This window comes from Rattus norvegicus, chromosome 3, assembly GCF_036323735.1.
Source record: "Rattus norvegicus strain BN/NHsdMcwi chromosome 3, GRCr8, whole genome shotgun sequence".
Taxonomy (NCBI): Eukaryota; Metazoa; Chordata; class Mammalia; order Rodentia; family Muridae; genus Rattus; species Rattus norvegicus.
The window spans coordinates 81,224,979-81,247,373 of NC_086021.1; the positions used below are offsets into that span (position 1 = coordinate 81,224,979).

Below are 22,395 nucleotides of genomic sequence, written 5' to 3' on the forward strand. Positions count from 1 at the left end.
CATCCAGTGAAGTAGGCAGGCTTGTTCCCCCCGCATACACACACTTGGCTCACCCCGTTTCAAAGCTTCTTCACATTCTTTCCTCTGTACTACCAGCTCCTGTGGGAACTGCTTTACTCTCTAGCTCTATACTGTTTCTTCTCATTAGCCCCAGAGCCTGACTTCATTTTTGGTGTCTACTTAAGCTAGGAGCCCATCTGCATCCCTCTAAGTCCTTGACATAATAATTTTGTGGTTCTATAACTTTATTTGTCTCTCTGCCTCAACCTCACATCCAACCCAGGATTAACTTTCTGCTTTGAGTCATTGGACTTGAGCTGTATGTTGCTGGTTCATTGGCATTGTGCTTATAAAATGGCGCTCTTCCTTTGCCCCAGTCTTAAGTGATTGTAAACTGGAGCTGCTCTGGCAGTTCTTTCCATCTTCGTTGAGTCTGGCTAGATTCTAAAGGCAGATTTCTCCTGGATGTCCATGTAACTTTTGTCTGATAATAGAAAAAGTATAAATAAAACCTATTTTCTGAAGGTAGGAGAAAACAGTATTCATTGACTATCTTTTAAAATGTTTTGTGATTATTTATTTTCTTTTGTTATGTGTATGAATGTTTTACCTGTATTAATGTACCACAAGCATACCTTGTAATCGAGCAGAAGAGATCAGAAGCACGGGTTATAGGTGGTTATAGAACACACCTGACGCTAGAGTTACAGATGGTGTGAGTTCCATGTGATTGCCTGGAACTAAACCCTGGTCCTCTGCCAGAGCAGCAAAGCCAGCTCTCCAAATCCTTATTCATTGTCTTTTAAAATAAGAACTTTGGCAAACCAGAAAACTAGGATGAGATTTTATGATATATAAATTAATTCTCACTAAATCACCTAACACGGTTTCTCTGGATACAACTATTTCAGAATGCGAGTTAATTTGCACACTCACGGTATTAAGGTTTGAGGTGCTGTTTCTGTACTGTTCTGCATCTGCATTATGAATTTCTATGTGTTTATCTCTAGTTTAAACAATGAATCCCATGAGCTAAGTATCGTGTGTTTGAGAACTTCTTGTTATTTGGAAATTCCTAGTCACTAACCACACATTTTTATATACGAGACTATGTGAGTTTCAGAATAAAAATCTAATGATGGTTCAGAACCCCTCATGTTTAGGACCAAAGCGTTTCTGGTTTCAGAATTTTCCAAATCCTTATCTATTTTCCATTTATTTCATGAGATACCTTGAGGGTGAGCCATGTGTTTAAGCCTAGCATTGATTTGTTCACTTTATGTAAATAAACTGGAGTTAGTTTTATAGAGTATTTCTGGTATACCTAGTTTTTATGCAGCCTTCTGGGTAAAATTCTCGTGTACCTGTCCACTGTGTCATTCTGTTAGCAGCAGAATGTTTTGAACCTTGTAGCATCTCAGAGTTCATATTCAGATGAGGGATACTGAGCTGATATGCATAAAATAAGGATAAAACATCGTGTTTGTGAAGGCTGAGTTCATCTGAATTCATTTTTATTAGTAGTACTTTCTTTGCTCTTTTAAGATAGGGACATTTAGTAGGGACATTTAGCTCAGAGGATAAAAGTTTGAAGTCAGGTGACTAAGCAGTAATATTTAAATGTTTTCAGTTATTATTCTAGCTATTCTCTTGATAGCTGGTACATCATGGTTAGTAAGATTAAGATAAAATGAGTATAACATTTTAATCTGTTTAGCAGTTATTTTGAGATGTTGTTATCAGTTTGGCTTTTTTATTTTTATTTCTTCACCTAAATTATATTGACAGTTTGCTCCTTGTTTACAGTGGTCTGGCTGCTGGAGAAGATAACGGGCAGAGGGGTTATTTGCTGACTTATGTCATTGCATACATGCGTGTAAGTTCTATTTCTTCACTGGCTGTCTTAATTACTTTCCTATTGCTGCAACAAAACACCATGACCAAGGAAGGCATCTTATAAAAGAAAACATTTAATTTACAATTGCAGAGGATTAGAGTCTGTGATTATTATGACAGGAAACATGGCGGCAGGCAGGCAGGCAGGCAGGCAGGCAGGCAGGCACTGGAGCAGTAGCTAGGAGCTCCCTCATTATCCACAAGTAGGAGACAGGAGTGCAGACTGGGAATGGCATGGACTTTTGAAACCTGAAACTACCCCAGTGGTTCATCTCCTCCAAGAAGGCCACACCTCCTAATTCTTCCCAAATGGTTCTATGAACTGAGACCAAACATTCAAATGAATGAGCCTTGGAGGCCATTCTCATTCAAACCACCACATTGACTTTTTGTTTTTTGAGCTGTTTATTTGTTTGTTGCTTAGAATGGATAAAATTGCCTTGTTTTCATAAGTCTTAAGCTACTGTAATTTAGCGTATCATTTTTACTTGAACCCTGGTGTGCTGTGACTTTTCAGAAGCTCGTTTAAGATGTTTTGTATGTGCTTTTGAAAAATTTAGGCAATGTAATGTCTTTCTGCCTTTTATAAATGGAGCCAGCCTGTGGCTGAAAGTTACTGTGCACTCTGTTTACAAGAGGCTTCACTGTTCATACTTACGTTATGTCTGTTGTGGTCACTGTTATAAAACCAGCCTTTTGATAATCTAGTTTTTCATATATTCATTTATTTTTATCTTTTTCAGTTTTGGCTGTCACAGACTCAAGTTTTCTGATTGAAGTTATTTTTATTTACTTAATTTATTTTAAAGTTTAATTTTTAGTAATTTTAATGATTTTATTTAAAAAGATATGCTGGATTCCATAGTGAAAATTTGACTTTCCCAAGAGATAAAATTTCTAGTTTTCTAGTTGGAAATTGTTTTGAGGGAAACATTTATAAAAACATACTTTTTAAATTATTATTCTCAAAAAACACAACGTGTTTTCATTTTAGAATACCTCATCCTCATTAAGGTCTGCTTTTTTTTTTTCTTTTTCTTTTCTTTTTTTCAGAGCTGGGGACCGAACCCAGGGCCTTGCGCTTGCTAGGCAAGCGCTCTACCACTGAGCTAAATCCCCAACCCCTTAAGGTCTGCTTTCATATTGTAATGATTAGTCAGTGTCCCAGCCCAGGTTCTCACATGGAAAGCAGACTGATTGCACATTCCCTGTGTTCGAAACCCTGGTGAGGAGAGTGCAGATTATGAAGGGGTAGATGACCAGGGACACCTGTGTAGATTGTCTCTATTTTAGGATCTTCCTAGAAGAAATACTTGAGAGTCTATAAAATGAAGTGTTTTCTCTGAGTATATTGAGGGATATATATTGATAGGTTTATTTCCCACAGTACTGAATTCAGAATTCTAGAAAATTAATGCACCTGTAATAAGCACAGTATGATGTATTTAGAATAAATATCCAATTTTAAGGTGCATGCTAATTTTGAGGCCAAGCCAAAAAGCAAGTTTATGGGTCTTTCTTCCCAAATTTACTTTATTTTTACATAGAACACACATCTGCCTTTCCTGCTGAGCTGCCTCACCAGTTCTACTTACTTTGAACTTTAAATCTGTTTTCTAGCACACATTCCTACTGTCACAGGACGTGATTCCCAGACAAATGGGTGTGTACCACTGAGCACACATTTAGATCAGTAGGTGTCTTCCCGGCACTTAGCAGGTTTTAAGTGGCTGTTTTACTCTTTTTATATTGGCTATTTTACTACTTTGGCCACTACAAATCTATTCTCTAATCTTTTCTACATACGAAAAGCTTCCGAGGTAGACTCCATTCACTAAAGAAATATTTGAGTTTCTTTTCTGTCAGCTACTTCGTTTGCTGCTGAGTCTGTGGAGAGCAACAGACAAGGCTTCAGAGAGGTCATCTCACACTTGGGAACTTTTCTTCTTATGAGACAAAGAACAGGTTAGATTAGATCAGAGACACATTACTAATAACTGCCAGAGATTCTAGTGGTTTTATTAATTACTGCATCATTTGTAATTTCATGATTTTTGTGTGTCTTTACAGGATTTGGGTTTGGAATACTATGTAGTAGGAGAATCTTTTGAGACTTCTGCTCCTTGGGACAGGTAAAACCTAAAAAAAAGGACTTACTCTGATATACTTTATAATTGATGCATTATGTGGATATGCAATTTATCTGTGTATGGATAAGGAAGGTTTAAATTGCTTTATAAGAAACACTGAAAGAAGGAAGGTACTCTTGTTTAAATTAGTATCTGAATACCATTACTCTCAACTTCCTCCCACCCCTTTTCTAGATTAACGTAAATTTGCTTGGAACCCCAAAAAAAAAACAAACATAATTGAAGTTAGCATTTTGAAGACTGTTACTAAACACAAAATGTTGTTATGTTTTTTGGCTTAGCTTAGATGATTCATTATGCTTAAATGTTCTTTTGAAGGCCTTCCTCCCAACCCCAAAGTATTAACGTTCTTAGCCTTCTTCTGCAATGTACTATTTAGCTTTGATGTGTGTGTGTAGATTTAACAAGGTCTTCACTTGTGTTTAAGTGATTTCTGAAAGAAACCTATTATAAAATATTAAGCATAATTTCCATTTTTAAATTTAAACAAAATGTTGGTACTAAGACACATTGTAGAAAATGTCTTTGGTAGGATGCATAGGAAGTATTTTCTAGGTTTCTCTCCTGGAAACATACCTACATCCACACATCTTAATCTACTGTGGCCTTGAGTTTTGGTGTACTGGTTATCAGATTTCAAGAATTGTTTTCAGACTGACCAGTTTCTAGGATCTACTCAAAAAGTGCATTCTTTTTAGAACATGTTTTCAGTCAGTCTATATGATTCTCCCTGTCCTTGAACCTGCCATGCTGCCTAAACAGAGAACTTGTGATCTTTTTGCCTTGGCCTCTGGTATTTGAATTACATGCATGAACTACCACACTTCTGCTTTTTTTTTAAAAAACAAATTTTGAAGGTACCTTTTTCACAAGGGGACTACATCTTAAAAAATAAAAAGAATTGTCAGCTGGTCACTAGCTTTGGAGCACTAGTTTGGCAGGCAGTGCTGTTGATGACTTTAGTTGGCCATGTCTCTCCTTGTGTGAAGGGGGGATTTCAGTCTGTGCATTTTTTTTTTTAAAGATTTTATTCATTTATTATATGTAAGTACACTGTAGCTGTCTTCAGACACACCAGAAGAGGGCATCAGATCTCATTACAGATGGTTGTGAGCCACCATGTGGTTGCTGGGATTTGAACTCAGGACCTCTGGAAGAGCAGTTGGTGCTCTTAACCACTGAGCCATCTCTCCAGCCCCAGTCTGTGCATTTTGACGTTGACTCAGACCTTCAGCCTTTTGTCAGTGGAATTAGTATAGTGCTACCTTTTTAGTGTTACAATTTTTTTACCTGCTAATATTCTCTTATCTTTTTATTCTTCTAACTATAGAGACCAGTCAATTAAACAAATATGTAAATATATGAACTGATAAAGGAAAAATAAAAAATAGCGTAAGAAAACTTCATGTTGTATTCAATTATCTTTCGTAGGGTTATAGATCTGTGTAGAAATGTAAAAGAAAGGATAAGAAGGGAATGCAAAGAAAGGGGAGTTCAGTTTGCGCCTCTTTCTACGTGCAGGTGAGTTTCCACGCTTATTCACACTCATTCTGGAAAGAACTGCTCATAAACGTTTACTGTGGTGTGGGTGGATATGTGTGTATGAGCTGTGCATCGATGTGGATGTGTGTGCCACGGCGCAAATGTGGAAGTCATAGGACTTTGCATAGCAAGCACTTTTACCCATGGAGCCATCCCAGTGCTATTAAAGTATTGTTTTTAAACAGTTGCAAAATACAGTTTTCCAGCTAAGAAGTAGCTTTGGCCTGTTCCATGTAGCAAACTTCTGAATATCTCACCACATTGTTAGAACTGGGTCTCAATCCTTAGCTTCTGAAACAAGAAACACTGGTTCCCAAATGAGCTTTCTGCTCTCAGAACCCTGGACAAAGGAATCCCTTTTTACTCCCTGGAGCTACAAACTACAGTGGAGACATAGAAACGGTTTTGTGTGCATATGGGGCGGGGGGAGAGTGAGCGCTCACAGTGTGTGAGAGTGTGTGTGTGTGTGTGTGTGTCTGTGTGTTGGGAGGGGTGTATAAACCTTTATGAAAGGAGTGAAAGACTCAAGTGATAATTAAACTTGTTGCTTACCAATAGATGTTTCTTTGATAATACAAATATTCTGTATTTTTGCCATTAAGTTTGGTAGCTACAAGTCATACTGTTTAGTGAGTGACTGAAATGTTGCTTGTATGAAATTTTTAAAAATCATTTTAAGTTTTAAAAATTGAGAAACCAAGAAGAATAATGAGTGAGGTTTGCAGAGTAGCTCATAAAAGAGCAGATCTGACACCAAGGCACAATGTAACACAATTAAACTGTTCTCAAGACAATTCATAAAAGGACGAAATGCATTGCACCTAGTTTTATGACCTAATAAAACTAAAATGTACATTCACCCTGCTGGGAAGGTGTATGTACGTATCTGTAACCTGTATCTTTCTTCCATGTGCGATAAGGACTGGTTAACTGGTTTTATCTTTTTTTATTAAATAGTAGTCCCAAAGGGAGTTTTGTTCTGAGAAGGGACCCTTTACATTTATAGTGTTAATTTTATATGTAAATACCATTTACATGTGTCAAGACAAGAGATGAACATTTGACTCTCTAGAAAGGTATTAAACTAATTTAAAATGTAGAATAAATGACAGTCAGAACAGATATGGAAAGAGAACCTTAAAAAAGGGATAACCCCAACTGCCAGTGTCCACTGTGTAGCTGCCTCACATTGTTACTGTGTATGTGCATCTGTGTCCGTTGAGGGGAACACCTCAGGAGCACATCTTTAGTATTAGGGATACACACTACTTAGAATGTAAAGGAGTACAATAAATGTAACTTGGAAGCAGTGTGTGTCTCTGTTAAGTGTAGCTGATGTTGGACCTCAAGAGCAAGTGTATTCAGCATCAGGCATTTCCTGTGTGAGTCTGTCGCTGGCTTACAGTGCTTTTAGAGTGTAATGGCACTGAAGCTCACCAACTCAGCCAGTCTTCTGTTACTCTCAGGAACTGCACAGTAGCTCAGTTCTGCTGGCTACTGCAGGTGTGCCAAGCATAATTGAGGTCTGGTAAACTATGGTTTTTGGTAGCTACATATACCCAACATACAACATTTTTACCTCACAATGCAATTTTTTACATACTTCTATCATTAAGTTCGGGATTGTCTACATTTCTGTTTGCGATGCTTGTTTCTCTGATTTATCTTATTTAATCTCAGCCTAGGAAGTATACTTGAAGTTTTGTTCCATCCCAGGAATCAGGGTGACATTTTAGACAGCTTTTGAAGACTCGGTATAAGACAGAATGTATCAGAAGAGTGGAGGCACTGTTCTGCTATTAGCAAGAATTTGATCTCTTCACACTCTCATTTTTTTTTAATGACAGTTTTTTCATTATTTAAACTTTTGAGTTAGGCCAAGTTTGGCTAGATCTGTTAGGTCTACAAAAATCTGTAATATATTCATCCTGAATTTGTTGAAAGTTGGCTGTCTTAGGGTTTCCACTGCTGTAATGAAACAAAAGAAGCTTGAGGAGGAAAGGGTTTACGTAGAGCTTACAGCTCTAGGATGGCACCTGTCACTGAGGGAAGTCAGGGTAGAGACTGATGCAGGAGTGCTGCTCAGCCTGCCTTCCCATAGCATCCAGGACCACCACCAGCCCACAGTCAATTTGTCCTCCCACACCACTCAGCAGTCAGGAAAAGGTACCGCAGGCCAATCTGAGGTTTGATCCCAAATTACTGGAGTTACATTGACATAAAACTAGCCAGCACAGTGGCTATGTTCTATTAAAGTTGGTTACATTTTCTATGTATCGATGTTAATGATCCTTTTATGAGTGGTGTATACTCTTAATTGCTATTAAACACACTTTACTTATCCTTTAATTTTTTTAAAAAAAAAACTTGGTTATTCCTGATTACAGCATCTTGTAGTTAAAATAGTTCTCCAAATTTTCTTAAACTTGTAAATTTGGAACTTAAAATGTAAATGTTCAAGGGATCTTTTTTAGGAGTGTGAATTAACACTAGAAGAAAAGCACAGCTGGCAAATTGACATAGCATTGTTAAACAGTTCATTTCTTCTGTTCTGAAGCACCTAACATTTGGCCAAAAGACCATTACTGTTTTAGATTAGATTCTGTTTGTATTGTGCAGTAAAAGTACTTGCTCCTCCTGTTAGATTGAGTCTTTTGTGGTTTCTCCATGGCTTGCATTTGGAGATTTAATTGTGATTGTCCAAACTCCCTTTTTGTGTGTCCTAATTGCATTTTGAAAGCCCATATATTTATTACATAGGTGATTTAAGAATCTAACATCCTCCCCATCTTTTGTATATACACATACAATATACATATGGAGTCAGAGGCAGTGCTTTAAGGTCAGGCCACTGCATCTGATCTGGTCATTTCTGTTTCTCGTGTCCTTGCTACTTACTGTGGGCTCAGTGAATAAGTAGACTGTAGTTAAGTCTGATCCTGTTTGGTGTTTGAACATCTCTCCTGCCTCTGAACTGTGTTTGTTCTGCTAACTTTGGCATGTTTGGAAGACAGACCTGTAATTCATGGTCACATTCCATCAAAGCTGTTTCTTTAGCTTCAGCGAGCTGAAGTGTTGTTGGTTTGTCTTAACATTCGAGTCAGATGGATGTTTCGTTCATTTCAGGTCAATTGGAAAAACATTTGCAGTGCTATAATTTTTTTTTAACTTTGGAGGGATAATAATCTAGACTTAGAAAAAAGTTGCAGAATAGTAGAGTTGGCCCATACAAATAGAGCTACCAAACTAGATAAGATGGATAAAGCAAAGAAGTGCAGGCCGACAGGAGCCGGATGTAGATCGCTCCTGAGAGACACAGCCAGAATACAGCAAATACAGAGGCGAATGCCAGCAGCAAACCACTGAACTGAGAACGGGATCCGCGTTGAAGGAATCAGAGAAAGGACCGGAAGAGCTTGAAGGGGCTCGAGACCCCATATGAACAACAATGCCAAGCAACCAGAGCTTCCAGGGACTAAGCCACTACCTAAAGACTATACATGGACTGACCCTGGACTCTGACCTCATAGGTAGCAATGAATATCCTAGTAAGGGCACCAGTGGGAGGGGAAGCCCTTGGTCCTGCCAAGACTGAACCCCCAGTGAACGTGATTGTTGGGGGAGGGCGGTAATGGGGGGAGGAGGGGGAGGGGAAGCCCATATAGAAGGGGAGGGGAGGAGCTAGGGGGGTGTTGGTTTGGAAACCGGGAAAGGGAATAACAATCAAATTATAAATAAGAAATACTCAAGTTAATAAAGATAAAAAAAATAAAAGCAATTTAAGAATGAAGATTTTAATTTTAACTCACAGTTCAAGATACAGAGCAGGTCAAGGCAGCATGGCCTCCAGCAGTAGTCGCATCACATCCTTAAGCAGGAAACAGGATAAATACCTGCTGCTGCTCAGTTCCAGGTTTCCACTGAGTCCAGTATCCTCTGCCCAGGGAGTGGTCCTGGCTGAAGGAAGGTAGATTTTCCTATATTGGTTAACATAATCACAGCAATCTCACAGGCATGCCCAGAGGCACATCTCCTAGATACAGCTAGATTCTGTCAAGTTGACAATTAGCAGTAACCATCACATTTTCATATACCCCCTCACTCATTTTTCCTTGTTATAAAAGTATAAAAACCAGTATTTTCTACTGTTGATTGGCCTACTAGTGTGGTTTTTAAGTTGCATGAAGCTGTTGATATTCTTTATCTGTCTTCATGTTCACCCAGTGTCTCTGTCTAGTATAACACAGATAATACAATTACACTACTCTTGTTGTCAAGCTATGTGCCCTTTTAAGAGCCATTCAACTACGCATAGAATTGTCAGTATTCCTCATGTGTTTTCTACAAGGTTTCATGTATTGACTTTAGAGCTCTTATGAATTTCTTCTAGCATTTATGCTATTTTCTCCCACCCAACTTCAATGAACTACTTTTTTCTGCCTAGAATTTCTTGATCCACAAGAATCCAGTCACATGACAGTACATTGTATTACTTTTAAGTATTTATGTATTTTACAGAGGTGACTTTGTTTGTTTTATCATCAATGTAGATTTTTTTACAATAGTGAAAATTAATTTTAAGTTCTTGGTATTTTCTTGTCTCTGTAGTTCATATTTCTTTTTCAGACATGTCTTTACTATGACAGTATAAAATTTATCCATATATATAGATGAGCAATACTAGTCCTATGCTTAAAATACGTAACATGTAACAGGAAAAAATAATTATATATTGTCAGGATAAGGGGACCCTATAAGTCAGGTTTTAGTTACATGCTATTTTGGCTCTGCACGTTAAAGCAGATCATATTTTTATATGTATACCTGACTATATTTTAAATGTTTTTAGATATACTGCTTAAAATACGATTCTGTTACTTGTTGTAAGTTCTTCAGTAAGCTCACTGAGAATGATTTTTTTTGTAAAATACTAAATTTTATAAGAATTTCCCTGTAATTGTGGTTACATAAAACAAAATAACCGAGTTGAGCCAAGTACTTGCAATATTGATTAACCTCACATTTAAGTAAAAGAAAGTAAAATCCTTTGTTTCCCATTATGTTCTTAGCATTGCTGTTCTGGCAACAGCTGCAGAGGAACTGACTGGCCCTTGTCCCTGGGAGTGAGAGATTGAATAGAGGATGAGATTATGGCCTGGGTAGATTTCCAGCTGATCTTATCTTTGAAATTTATAAATGTTAAGTCTGTATTCACTGAACTTAAAACCCTTTGGGGGATTTTTATCTGTCTTTTAGGGTGACGCAGACTTACGATGCAGGTGCATGTATCTACTTCTATTTTGCCTTTAACTACAGGGGAATTAGTGACCCACTGACTGTGTTTGAACAGACTGAGGTAATTTTGCATGTAGTTTTTATGTTGTTCTTTTATTTAAATAAATTTTAGTTTCAACTTAGGGATTTTAGTTTGAGTCACCTTAGTCACACATGGCTTGCCTGGCTGCTAGCCCATTGAAATGAAAGATATATTGAGTCCACTGACTTACTTACCAAATTGTCAGTCTGAAATTAATGTTGTATATTTCTTAAGTCTGTGTCTCTTTGGTTGTTACTTTCAGTGCATTATAGCCAATTATAATAGGAGCCTTTATGACTCTAAGGGTCTTTGATGTCCCTTCAGCAATCCATCCATGTGATAAGACTGTGTATAGGTCCTTGGGATTCATCACTAACAGTTTCACTTACATTTCTTAAGTGACCTAAGCTGCTGGTTTTTATAGACTCATTTGATGATGGCTATACTCCTTATTAGAAGCAGCATAGAATTCTTTACTAATACAGGATCCTTTACTAATAAATGGTTAGCTCTCAGCTAACTATTGAACTGAGTATGGGGACCCCAATGGAGGAGCTAGGGAGAGGACTGAAGGAGCTAAATGGGTTTGCAACCATAGGAAGAACAACAATATCAACCAGTCAGACCCCCCAGAGCTCCCAGGGACTAAGTCACTAAGCAAAGAGTACACTGCTGTAATTTTAAAGAGTATTTTTAAATTATCTTTTGACACATGTGCACTCAGAAGGATGGTCAGGGCCTAGCACGTTAGGAGGTTAAGCAAGGGGACAAGAAGTTTGGATTCTTTTTTTCCTCCTTCCCTCTTCCCTTTCTTTTATTCCTCCTAGATCTGTATATAGAACTAACACAATTTATCCCATGTGATTGAACTAAGAGATGCTTTCCCTAAGGGTGGTTATATAGGGAAATAAATGAAAGAGTTCAGGCAAATTGCTTGGTGCCTTTCTGGGCATCTAGGGAGAAGTCAGTAAATGTTAGTCACTCTAAAGTGAAATCCAAGTAGCAGTAACATTTTGTGTTGTTTTCACTTACAGGCAGCTGCTAGAGATGAAATCCTTGCCAATGGAGGGAGCCTGTCACATCACCATGGAGGTATTTTTAAAGGGGCATGGTGTAGAATTTCTAATGCTCCTGCTTTTTTAAATATTTGGTTCAATAAAAACCTGGGGAATATTATCACATGAGTAATTTGAGAACACTTGATATTTGGAAACATTTTTATGTCTTAGAATAACTGAACAAAGTAGGGAGATTATGTGATAGCCAACAGAATGCCTGGTTTGATGGTCTGCCTTGGTATGGAATCCATCAGCTTTCTCAGGCCCCTCATGTTAATAGAGTGCAGGTTACCTTACCTGAGAGGTGGTTGGCCATTACAGCCAAAGCTTTAAAGAAAGGAAAGAAAAACAAACCCTTTTTAGTCTTTTCCAGCCACTGTTGGAGTATACATGAACATTAGTTGTATATATAGTGAAAGGTATTTGTTCTCTCTACACCTCAGCACATTAATCAACAAATAATTGATCCCATGTGATCAAACTAAGAGATGTTTTCCCTAAGACTGCCATTATTAAAACTGTAATTTTGAGATTATCCCCAAATTCTCTGTAACAGAAACTTGTGACTGTGTATTTCTCCCTGTAATTGTATAGGCTTAGGGAAAGTACAAATGTAGAGACTAAAAGTAACTTAGGGAGGTGTATGAGGACAAATAATGACCTACAATTAAACCCTTGACCTGTCCTGAATACGTCTTGTACTTTTTGATTCCCCTCAAAACTATATTATCTAAAATGCTGTACATTTGTGTTTAAATCATTTGCATTTGCTTGCTAGAAAGTTGGGGTCCAGGAATGCAATGATTTTCTTCTATATGTTGTTTTATACTAAAATCAAGAACTGTTCTAGTACTCAGCCTCCAATTGTGTGTAGAAAGATAATGGAAGAATTTTGGTGGAAAAGGGTATTCTATAGAGTGCTTGTCTACACAGAGCATTCTTATAGACAGGGCTGGAGAAGGTTGATAATATAAGTGAATGAGATGCAAGATCATAGCAAGTGATTCCAGCACTGTTATGTCAATCTCATCCTTAATGCTGTCTTTTCTTTTCTCAAACTTCATTCTTACTCTTTCTTTCTTTTTTGTTTTTTAACCATACTTGGTATTTTTAAATTTACATTTCAAATGTTATCCCCTTTCCCAGTTTCCCCTCTAGAAACCCAATATTCCATCTCCTCTCCCCCTGCTTCTATAAGGGTATTCCCCTACCCACTCACCTACTCCCTCCCACCTCCCCGCCCTGACATTTCCCTACACTGGGGCATTGAGCCTTCCCAGGACCAAGGGCCTCTCCTCCCATTCATGACGGACAAAGTCATTCTCTGCTCCATATGTGGCTGGAGCCACAATTCCATGCCTGTGTACTCTTGGGATGGAGGTTTAGTCCCTGGGAGCTCTGGTAGGTCTGGTTGGTTGATATTGTTGTTCTTCCTATGGGGTTGCAAACCCCTTCAGCTCCTTCAGTCCTTTCTCTCTTTTCTTATCTTAACTTTCACAAATAAGTAGGTTGTCTAATGAACGTTAGAGTGGATAAATTAATCCTGTGCCTTCTTTTCCTAGTTATAACCTTTCCTTTGAAGTTCTTTTTTGTGTGTGTGTGCGCATGCGCATGTGCATGCGCATGTAAATGTGTACATATGTGTATCCATGGATGAAGGTCTGAGGCTGTGTGAGAACTTTCCTTGATGGTCTTCCCCATTCACTGAGGTAGGGTTTCTCAGAGGTGCTAGTGAAGGTTAGGATACAGATGAAGAAAGGGCACCAGAAAAGTCTTGCATGGACTTAAAGGCTAGGTTTGCTTCTGGACCTTACACTTTTTTTAAAAAATCAATAAATATGAGAAAAGGACCAGAGAGTGAGGATGGCAGTGTAGAGAAGGTGTGATAGAGGCTTAAATTGTCATTTAGAGAATTGATTATTAAATGGCTGTTTGTGGATGATGGTCTTAGGTCACTCATATTCTGTAGTGTGAGAAGTTTTGCCAAGATTGAAGGTGACCAAGTGATCTGAAGCAGTGCAGAGGAGAGCCCTGCTGGTGGCCTTGTGTGGTCAGGAGCTCTACTTCTGTTTCCCGACACCTGTGAGTGTATCCAGGGTTCCTAGGAGTAGCTGTGTGCAAGGTTCCCAGAGAGAGACACAGGCTGCAGTTGCTTCTCAGACGAGTAGAGCTGCTGTCTGAGAGGAGCCTACCTGTCCATGCACAGCTGTACCTGACACAAGGCACCTCTGAAGCACTGCTGCAGAAACATAAACTGTGGTAAGGTAGACTTGAGATTTGGATTTTACTTGTAAAGTTATAAAAGACCATTGGATTATCCTACCCAGTACCACAAGCGAGTCGATAAGTAATAGTTGGAAAAAGTATGAACTTTAACCTGCAATATATTGATTTTAATTTATCAACCCTTGGTCTCAAAATTATGGAAATATTCCCTGTGGGTTTTGTTTGTGATAGACACTGATCCCTAGGTCTTATAACCTGAGCCTAGGGATCTAGTCCTTAGTGATTGATTTTTGTTTTGTTTTGTTTTGTTTTGTTTGATACAAGGTATACTTAATGTCTTTTAATCTTTTATAATGTATTTTCCATATAAAATATTACTGGCCACCTAGACTAGAGAATTTGAAAGGTTTTTCTTTTCCTCACAGATGTTACACAGTCAGCCTAGGAGAATAAGTTACATTTCAGAAACTATGGGTGCTTTCATGCCCTGCTCTGTGCTTTAGATAAGTCCCCCGTTACTTCAGACAGCACTGTCAAGGCAACCACAGCGTAATAATGCCTGATTGTCAGATGGGAAGAGAAGATGAAGGAAATATTAATGTTTATACAGCTATAGATGGCTTCTGGGGTCTGTGTAACTTAATCTCCTTTAATCCTCTTCAGCACGCAGCTGAGTGACTTTATTTCAGATGGAATTCAAAATATAAGCTTTTATTGCTGGTGTAAGAATTTGAATGTAATTCAGGGCTTCACTCTTCAATCCTCTTGTCCTTACACTAAGAAACCTAAACTATGTGAAATCATGAAATCATTTTAAATCTTTTTAAGATTGAAATTGACTGCCTGTGAAAAGAAATATTATGCATTAGTTCTCCTTTAAGACAGAACTCTTCCTTTTCTTTCATTTCCATATGTAAGATAATCACTTTTTAAACAAGTGCCACAGAAGGGAACCAAAAGTTTTAATTTTTTTATTATGTTTTTTTCTTAGTTCTTGCCCATAAATCCTTTTACTTTCTTGTTGGTTTTATACTTCTTGATTGTAGGCATCTAACATTTTCAATATTAGGCACTGCAACAGTACAGGACAGTTTATGTTCTAGTGTCTTAGTTACTTCTTCTATTCTTATAGATAATACTGTGACCCAGGCAACATATAAAAGTGTTTATCTGGAGCTCACAGTTTCAGAGGGTTAGAGACCATGACCACTAGAGCAGGGGGTGTGTAGCAGGTAGGCAGGCAGAGCAGTAGTTCAAGAGTCTACATCTTGAAACACACCAGGAGACAGATGTTAGGAATGGCATAGGCCTTTGAAACGTCAAACCACCAGTGACACACCTCCTCCAACATAACCCTATGTCTTAATCCTTCCCAAACAGTTTCACCAACCAGAGACCAAGTACTCAAATATGTGAGATTATATAGGCTATTCCTATTCAAACCATAACACAGTAAAACTACTCATACAATTGTGTAAATTTTCAAGTTCTAGGTTTAGAGATCTTGATTTGTTAATGACTTCATATGTTGAGACAATTCCATTTATTGACTTGAAGTAGAATGTGGCAAAGTTTGATTCCATATTAAATTTAGAGGCTGCTGCATTAAAAGATTTTAAATTTTCTGTCCCTTTTCTAGTATTTATTTTCTATGTGATCAGAAATAATAACTGCGTGGAAACAAATTCCAAACTACCTGATTTCTTGTAGTGCTTAGGAAAAGAACCCAGGCCTGCAGAGACATACAGACCACTTTGCATAATACTATCAAGAGGGGATGTGGTCTTGCTAAATGCTCAGTAGAGAGCTCATCCTTTCCTGTCCCCATTACCTAGCTCCTTAGTGACAGTCTCAGACCCACAACGCAAAACTATCCTGAAGACTTAATGCTGATGACTCCACAACCAAAAGATGTCCCCACTTCTGGCACCGCCTTAGTTCAAATCTGTTTGCAGTGGGCACAGAGCAGTAAGAACCCTCTTACATCTGACCCTTCCTCCCTTCCCTGCTGCATGGGAATCTTTTCTTTTCCTTTTTCTCTTTAATTCTTTAAGTCAGATTTTCTCTTCACATTCAGAAGAAAACCCAGACCCCTCATTAGTCCTTCAGTGATGCCATGCTACATGTCTCTGATACTTTTTTTCTTGCTGTTTCGCAAACATAACCTCTTTCTCCTCAAGGCTCATGCTATTCCCTCATTTTCTGCTGTTTTAGATATTTGTTTGCATGGCTCCCTTTACCTGGTCATTTAGGTCTCCAGTAAAGATGTCACTTTCCCTTGCCCACGTGTGTAGTTTTTATGTTTTCCATTTGAATTCTGTTCAGCATCAGTAATGACTTTGGTCACATTCTGTCCTCCAGCCCCAGAACACTGAGTGTCTGTGCCATAGCTCTTCCTAGGGAAGACTACAGGAGAGCAGCGTCTGTCAGGAGCACTCAGTAATGTGCAGAGAATGCACGTCATTGTGATCTGCTGAATGAGTGACTCTGCTAATACAGTCTCACAGAAATACTGTAGAGTAAACCGAGCCTTTCTGTAATTAATAGGATCCTATATCGAAGGAAGATCATAAGCTCAAGTCATTCTTGGGCTGCTGAAGTAGTCAAGTCTTTGTTAGCAATTTAGATTGAGATTCTGTCTCAAGACGAAGATTAAAGTGATGTGTGGGGTGTAGTGGGTGGTGAGCACTTGCCTCACATGCAGAAGGTCCTAAGCACCACATGTGTAAGGACACATATACATACATGCATGCCGTAAGTAGGAAAGGACATAGTCTTAGAAATAAATTGTATATTCCTAGCTCTGAGTTTACTATGAGATTGTAGGAAAGCAGGTTCTCTGAGCTGCAGTCGTCCTCACCTGCAGACCAAGAGTGATGTGCACCGCCGCAGAGGCTCGTTAGAGGATGCAGCCGTAGCGCATGCAGCACATCTACAGCCTTGCATGGAGCTGCTGAGACATTGCAGCATGTGTCTCTAAGCAGTAGGAGAGGACAGAGAGAAGGCTGGTTTATTCCCTTCATCTTTTGCACCAACCTCTGAAAAGTGGCTTGCCGTTTATTTAGAGAAGATGTGCATGTTTAAGGAGGTCTGACACTATCATTTTTATTTATAGCTTAGAGGTCTTACTCTATAGGTCTCCTGAAAATATTCATGAAAGAAAAGTAAATTCCACACTACTGGCAATGAAATTGACTATAATAAAATAACTTTTCATATTAGCTTTTCTATTTGAAGTTAAACTTTCAAATTTCCATTGCTAATCACTATAGTTTCATAAAGCAAAAGTGTTATTAATCTGAATGTTAAATAACAAGTTTAATTGTGCTGTTAGGCTTACTATTAATGCTTTTGAGATATTCCTAATTTTATAATTTTATATGTATAAAAGATTTTCCTCACTTGCTCCCTGAACTGGAAAATTTAAGCTGGCCTCAGCAGCGTGTTTCTTTATGGACCTTCAGGCAGTGTCATGGCACTCTCAGTACTGTGGTTGGTTGGTTGGTTGGGTTTTTTGTTATTATTTTGTTTTGTTTTTTGTTTCAGAGTAGAAGAACTGTGAGCTAGGAGAGTATTGATGCAATTTCTCTCGGAGGGTTTGGCCTGTAATTGTGATTAATAACAGTTGCTTTCACTATCTGGAAACAGACAGGCTGGTTTGTCTGCCTACAATCATGCTGTGATAAATGGAGCTATTTTAACTTTGGTTTTGTGTATCAGAGAAAACAGATGTAGCCTGGAACTTGAGGCTGAAGGAAATAGAGTCTGCTTTCTTAATCTTCATAGCTCTTGTCTCTGCAGCTGATTTGCTGGTCAGTTTAAACAATAAAGTTTGTGTCAGCCACATATTTAACTTGAACTTGAACTTACAATTTTAAGCCATTCATTTCTTAAATTATTCTTCAGGCCCTTTGTCAATAAATAAAATACTCTGATTGCATTTACCAGTCTTAGTTGAAATATTGGTATCTGAGCAAATCAAAGCTGTTGTTACTTTTCTCCCCCCTGGCTGTCAGAGTAGAAAGCAGTGCCATCAGAAACGTTTGAAGTAAAAGAAGCTGAGCAGAGCATCTCTTGGAAACCTGTAATGTGAACCAGAAGATAGGAAGGAAGGAGAGGAGGAAGGAAAAGAGACTCTTGGCCATTGCATGGGGCTCTGTCTAGAAAATCTCGGAGAATGTTCAAAAACAAGAGTCAGCAAGAATACATAAAAATTTAATTCCACACAAAAATTAACAACAAATGTACAAACCAAAATCTAAAATATAACAGCATTCATAACTGCTAAAAAATGAAATAAATGTACATAGGCTTCAATCCAAGAAAATACTCATAGGCTTTATAATCTAAAAATTACAGAATGACAATGGGAGGAGCCAAGGAAATCCTATGTAAATAAATGGAAGGCCTATTCCTGTAAAAGTGTGTCAGCTTTGTACAAACTGATCTATCTTTTAAAACATATTTTCTATTAGAATTTTAGCAGGGTTTTTCTTATGGATCTGGGAAAGATTTTTCAAAATTTATGTGATAAGACAAAGAAATTAGAATAATTTTGAAAAAAGGATAAACATATCTTTCTGATTTTGAGCCTTATCTGTAAGCACACATGCATGTAACCGTGCACACAAAAGAACATTGAAGCAGACCTACATCCAGACAGAAATGAACCCAAAATGGATTATTATCTTAAGTGTAAAACATGAAGCTCTAAAACTATTAAAAGTAGTACAAGGAGAAAATCCTCAGCCCTACAGACAGGCAGAGGATTCTTGGACTGGATCAATAGTCTAGTCCATAAAGGGACAAACTGGTTAGCTGGACTCAACTATAAAAAGATGAAGGGGGACCAGTGTGGATGTCTTTCAGCCTGTGAAGGGCTAAAGGAATCTTGCTACTCTGTGTTCTGGGATTTTATTCAGTGACAAAAAATGGAGAAAACGATTAAACTATCACTACTTGGGTGCATCTCTGTGGGACTGTGTTGAGTGTATAAGAGCCAGTCTCAGTGGCTTCCTGCCCTCAGGATTCTGTAACAGTTTCGACAGGACAAAACAGTTGAGAAGAGATTAGTGGTCCAGGAGTCAGGCTGGGGAGGTAGCTGGAGACAGGTATACATGGATGCTTTGGAGGTAAAGCTGGTCTACATCTGGATTGTACCAGGGTCAAAGCCATGACCTCTGATAGTCAGCAGCTGTGTAGTATAGCCAACAGATTTTACATCACATCAGATTAGAGAGCAAAATGTTTGACCTTTTACGTTAATATTCTTCTTAATGGCTGGCTTTTTCTCTCAGAGCTTTTTTAATACACTTATTACTATTTTTCTACCGAAGCAATGTAAATAGATCTACCAATAGTTAAAAACAAATTTACTTTGTAGTACATCAGATGTAGCAAACTTTGAGCTCACAGGGAAAATCTCTATCAAGTGCACTGCTTGTCCCCCTCCCACTTAGGCAAGCTGCAGAAGCTCAATCTCAGACCAAGGGCTGTGATAACATGTTTGTTAGGTGCTAGTCCTATAGTGTCCTCCAGCCCCACAGGCACTATTAGAAAAGAATGGCAACAGTTTCCTTGGACTATTAAAGACAACTTTTCCTTCCTGGTAGTTTTTCAGTATAGACCCTTCTGTACAAAGTAAGGTGTTTGTGTGATGATGCCCAGATTACATCATCATATTGTTAAAAGCACTTAACTGTTTATAGTCTGTTTCATATGGTTACCAAAGTTAGTTTTAATAGATATTTTCACATACAGTATCTGTTAAATATCTAATATCTGTTAGGTAAATTTTATTTTTGCTGTTACTCTGTAGCTGTGCAATACAATCTAGAAGCCATGATACTGCACATAGCTATTTAAACTTCTGTTTTTTTGTTTTTTGTTTTTTGTTTTTTTTATTAACTTGAGTATTTCTTATTTACATTTCGAGTGTTATTCCCTTTCCCGGTTTCCGGGCCAACATCCCCCTAACCCCTCCCCCTACCCTTCTTTATGGGTGTTCCCTTCCCCATCCTCCCCCCATTGCCGCCCTCCCCCCAACAATCACGTTCACTGGGGGTTCAGTCTTAGCAGGACCAAGGGCTTCCCCTTCCACTGGTGCTCTTACTAGAATATTCATTGCTACCTATGAGGTCAGAGTCCAGGGTCAGTCCATGTCTAAACTTCTGTAATTAAAAATAAAAAATTACTCCCTTAGTTATACTAAGCACATTAAATGCTCTGTATCCACATATAACTTGTGGCCACTGTGATGAACCATTTTGGTTTACAATATTTTCGTGGAGGGCTGTACCACTTGCAGCGCTGATCCAGTTAGTTATATCATTGAAAGTATACCTTTATGGCAGCTGTTGGGCTCCTGGGTGGTGGATACTTGGAAACAGAGAGAGCCATGGATTTCTCAGTCTTGGCATTAGCGACATTTTTGGCCAGATAAGTTTCTGTTGGTGGAGTGCTGCTTTCTGAGTTTTGGAATGTTTAGTGGTATCCGTGGCTCCACCCAGTAGACACCTATATTAAAGCTGCTATTGCTGTGATGAGATACTATGACCAAAAGCAAGTTGGAGAGCAAAGTGTTTATTGTATATCTGGCCTGCTCTTCCGTGTGATAGCCCATCACTGAAAGGAGTCAGCATACAAGGGACCGATGCAAGGCCATGGAAGAGTGCTGTTACTGGCTTGCTTCCCATGACTTGCACAGCCTGCTTAGAAAACCCAAGACCACAACCTAGGGATGATACCACCCTGGGCCCTACTCCATCAATCATTAAATTAATAAAATGCTCTACAGATGGATCTGATCTAGGCTTTTTCTTAATCATGGTGCCTTCCTATATGATGTTAGCTTTTGTTAAGTTGACATAACACTCTGTAGCACAATGCCAATAACAGTTGCCCCATTAGGACAGCAGACATTCCATAGACGTTGCTAAGTGCTAGTCACTGCACTTGGGAATCACTAGGAGAGCTCTCGAGATTTTAAGGAAGTGAGAACTTTCAGTTCTATGCCGTGCCTTCTATACCTACTACCGAAGCGCTCTAGGTACCTCAAGAAATAATGTCAAAATACAGGAAACACAGGGTGAATATAATCAAGGAAATAAGAAAGCTACATTGCTTTACTAGATTTTTGAATCCCTATGCTGTATTTTAAATGTCCTAAGAATAACTGGTTCCATTCATTTTTACTTCAATTAAATGTATTGACTATCTTACTATGTGGTAGATACTGTATTATCTAACAAGATTGCAGAGAACAGTAAGAAAGAACATTCTCTATTTTATCAGTCTTATTTTATTTAACCTGTTTTTTTTTTTTCTTTGATTTCTGCTGTGTGTATAAACATCAGTTCTACTCTGGTTTAAATTTCAAGTGTAACAAATTGCTGGTGGTACTGAAGACAGATTGAGTCCAGTTCTTACTTACTCTAAAAAGAGCTATTCAAACATCAGAGCTATTAGATAAACTGTGTAGACAAATTTTAGCATAAGAAAACAACAACAGCAAAAACTGGCATTGCTAGCAAGTATTGTGATGGTGGACATTGTTATAACTACAGTACTCAGAAGTCTGAGGCAGAATGATGACAGGACGTGGTCTCAGAAGACCAACAAACCTCTAAACAAGACAGAAAGAAAATAGACATTTTAAATATTGGCAATAAGAGAAAACCTACACAACACTGTAGTGTTTATAGTCTTAAACATTCAGTTTCTTTTACAAAGTCATAAAGAGTCATAGTCCCATCTCAGGTTCTCTTACTGGCTAATGCTATCACTTCTCAGGTAGAGATCAGTTGCCTGGCATTTATGAAGCATGCAGTTTTTCCAGAAGCAACCAATAACAATGTGCTTTACTACACAAGTCAGAGCGCTTTCTAAGTTGAATCTCCCTTTAAGAGACATGATCAGTCTACCAAGTAACTCAGTCTGATTGTCCATTGTTTTTCTCTGTTCTCATTAGTACCTAACAGATCCTAGAGGATCCCAAACTTCTTCTGACAAGATATTGGGTATACATCTAGCATTAGTTCTATAAATCTAGCAGTAGTTTCTTCAGACTAAGTAATGGAAAAATGAGAAGCTTATGGGACCTAGAGAGAGATGGCTCAGTGGTTAAGGATGCTTTCTTCACAGTCATGAGGATCAGAGTTCAGAGACCAGCACTCAACATAACAAACTGGGTATCTGGTACACTTCT

The 22,395-nt window shown here is 38.3% G+C and overlaps 1 protein-coding gene across 1 annotated transcript in view; it reads left to right on the plus strand.

Moving 5' to 3' along the window:
• Window positions 1–22,395, plus strand: part of Agps (alkylglycerone phosphate synthase) — a 98,501-nt gene that overhangs the window by 70,380 nt on the left and 5,726 nt on the right. Inside the window, 5 exon segments of the mRNA NM_053350.2 lie at window positions 1,807–1,876; window positions 3,967–4,028; window positions 5,478–5,567; window positions 10,845–10,944; window positions 11,940–11,997. Of these exon segments, the coding sequence (NP_445802.2) occupies window positions 1,807–1,876; window positions 3,967–4,028; window positions 5,478–5,567; window positions 10,845–10,944; window positions 11,940–11,997 (380 nt within the window).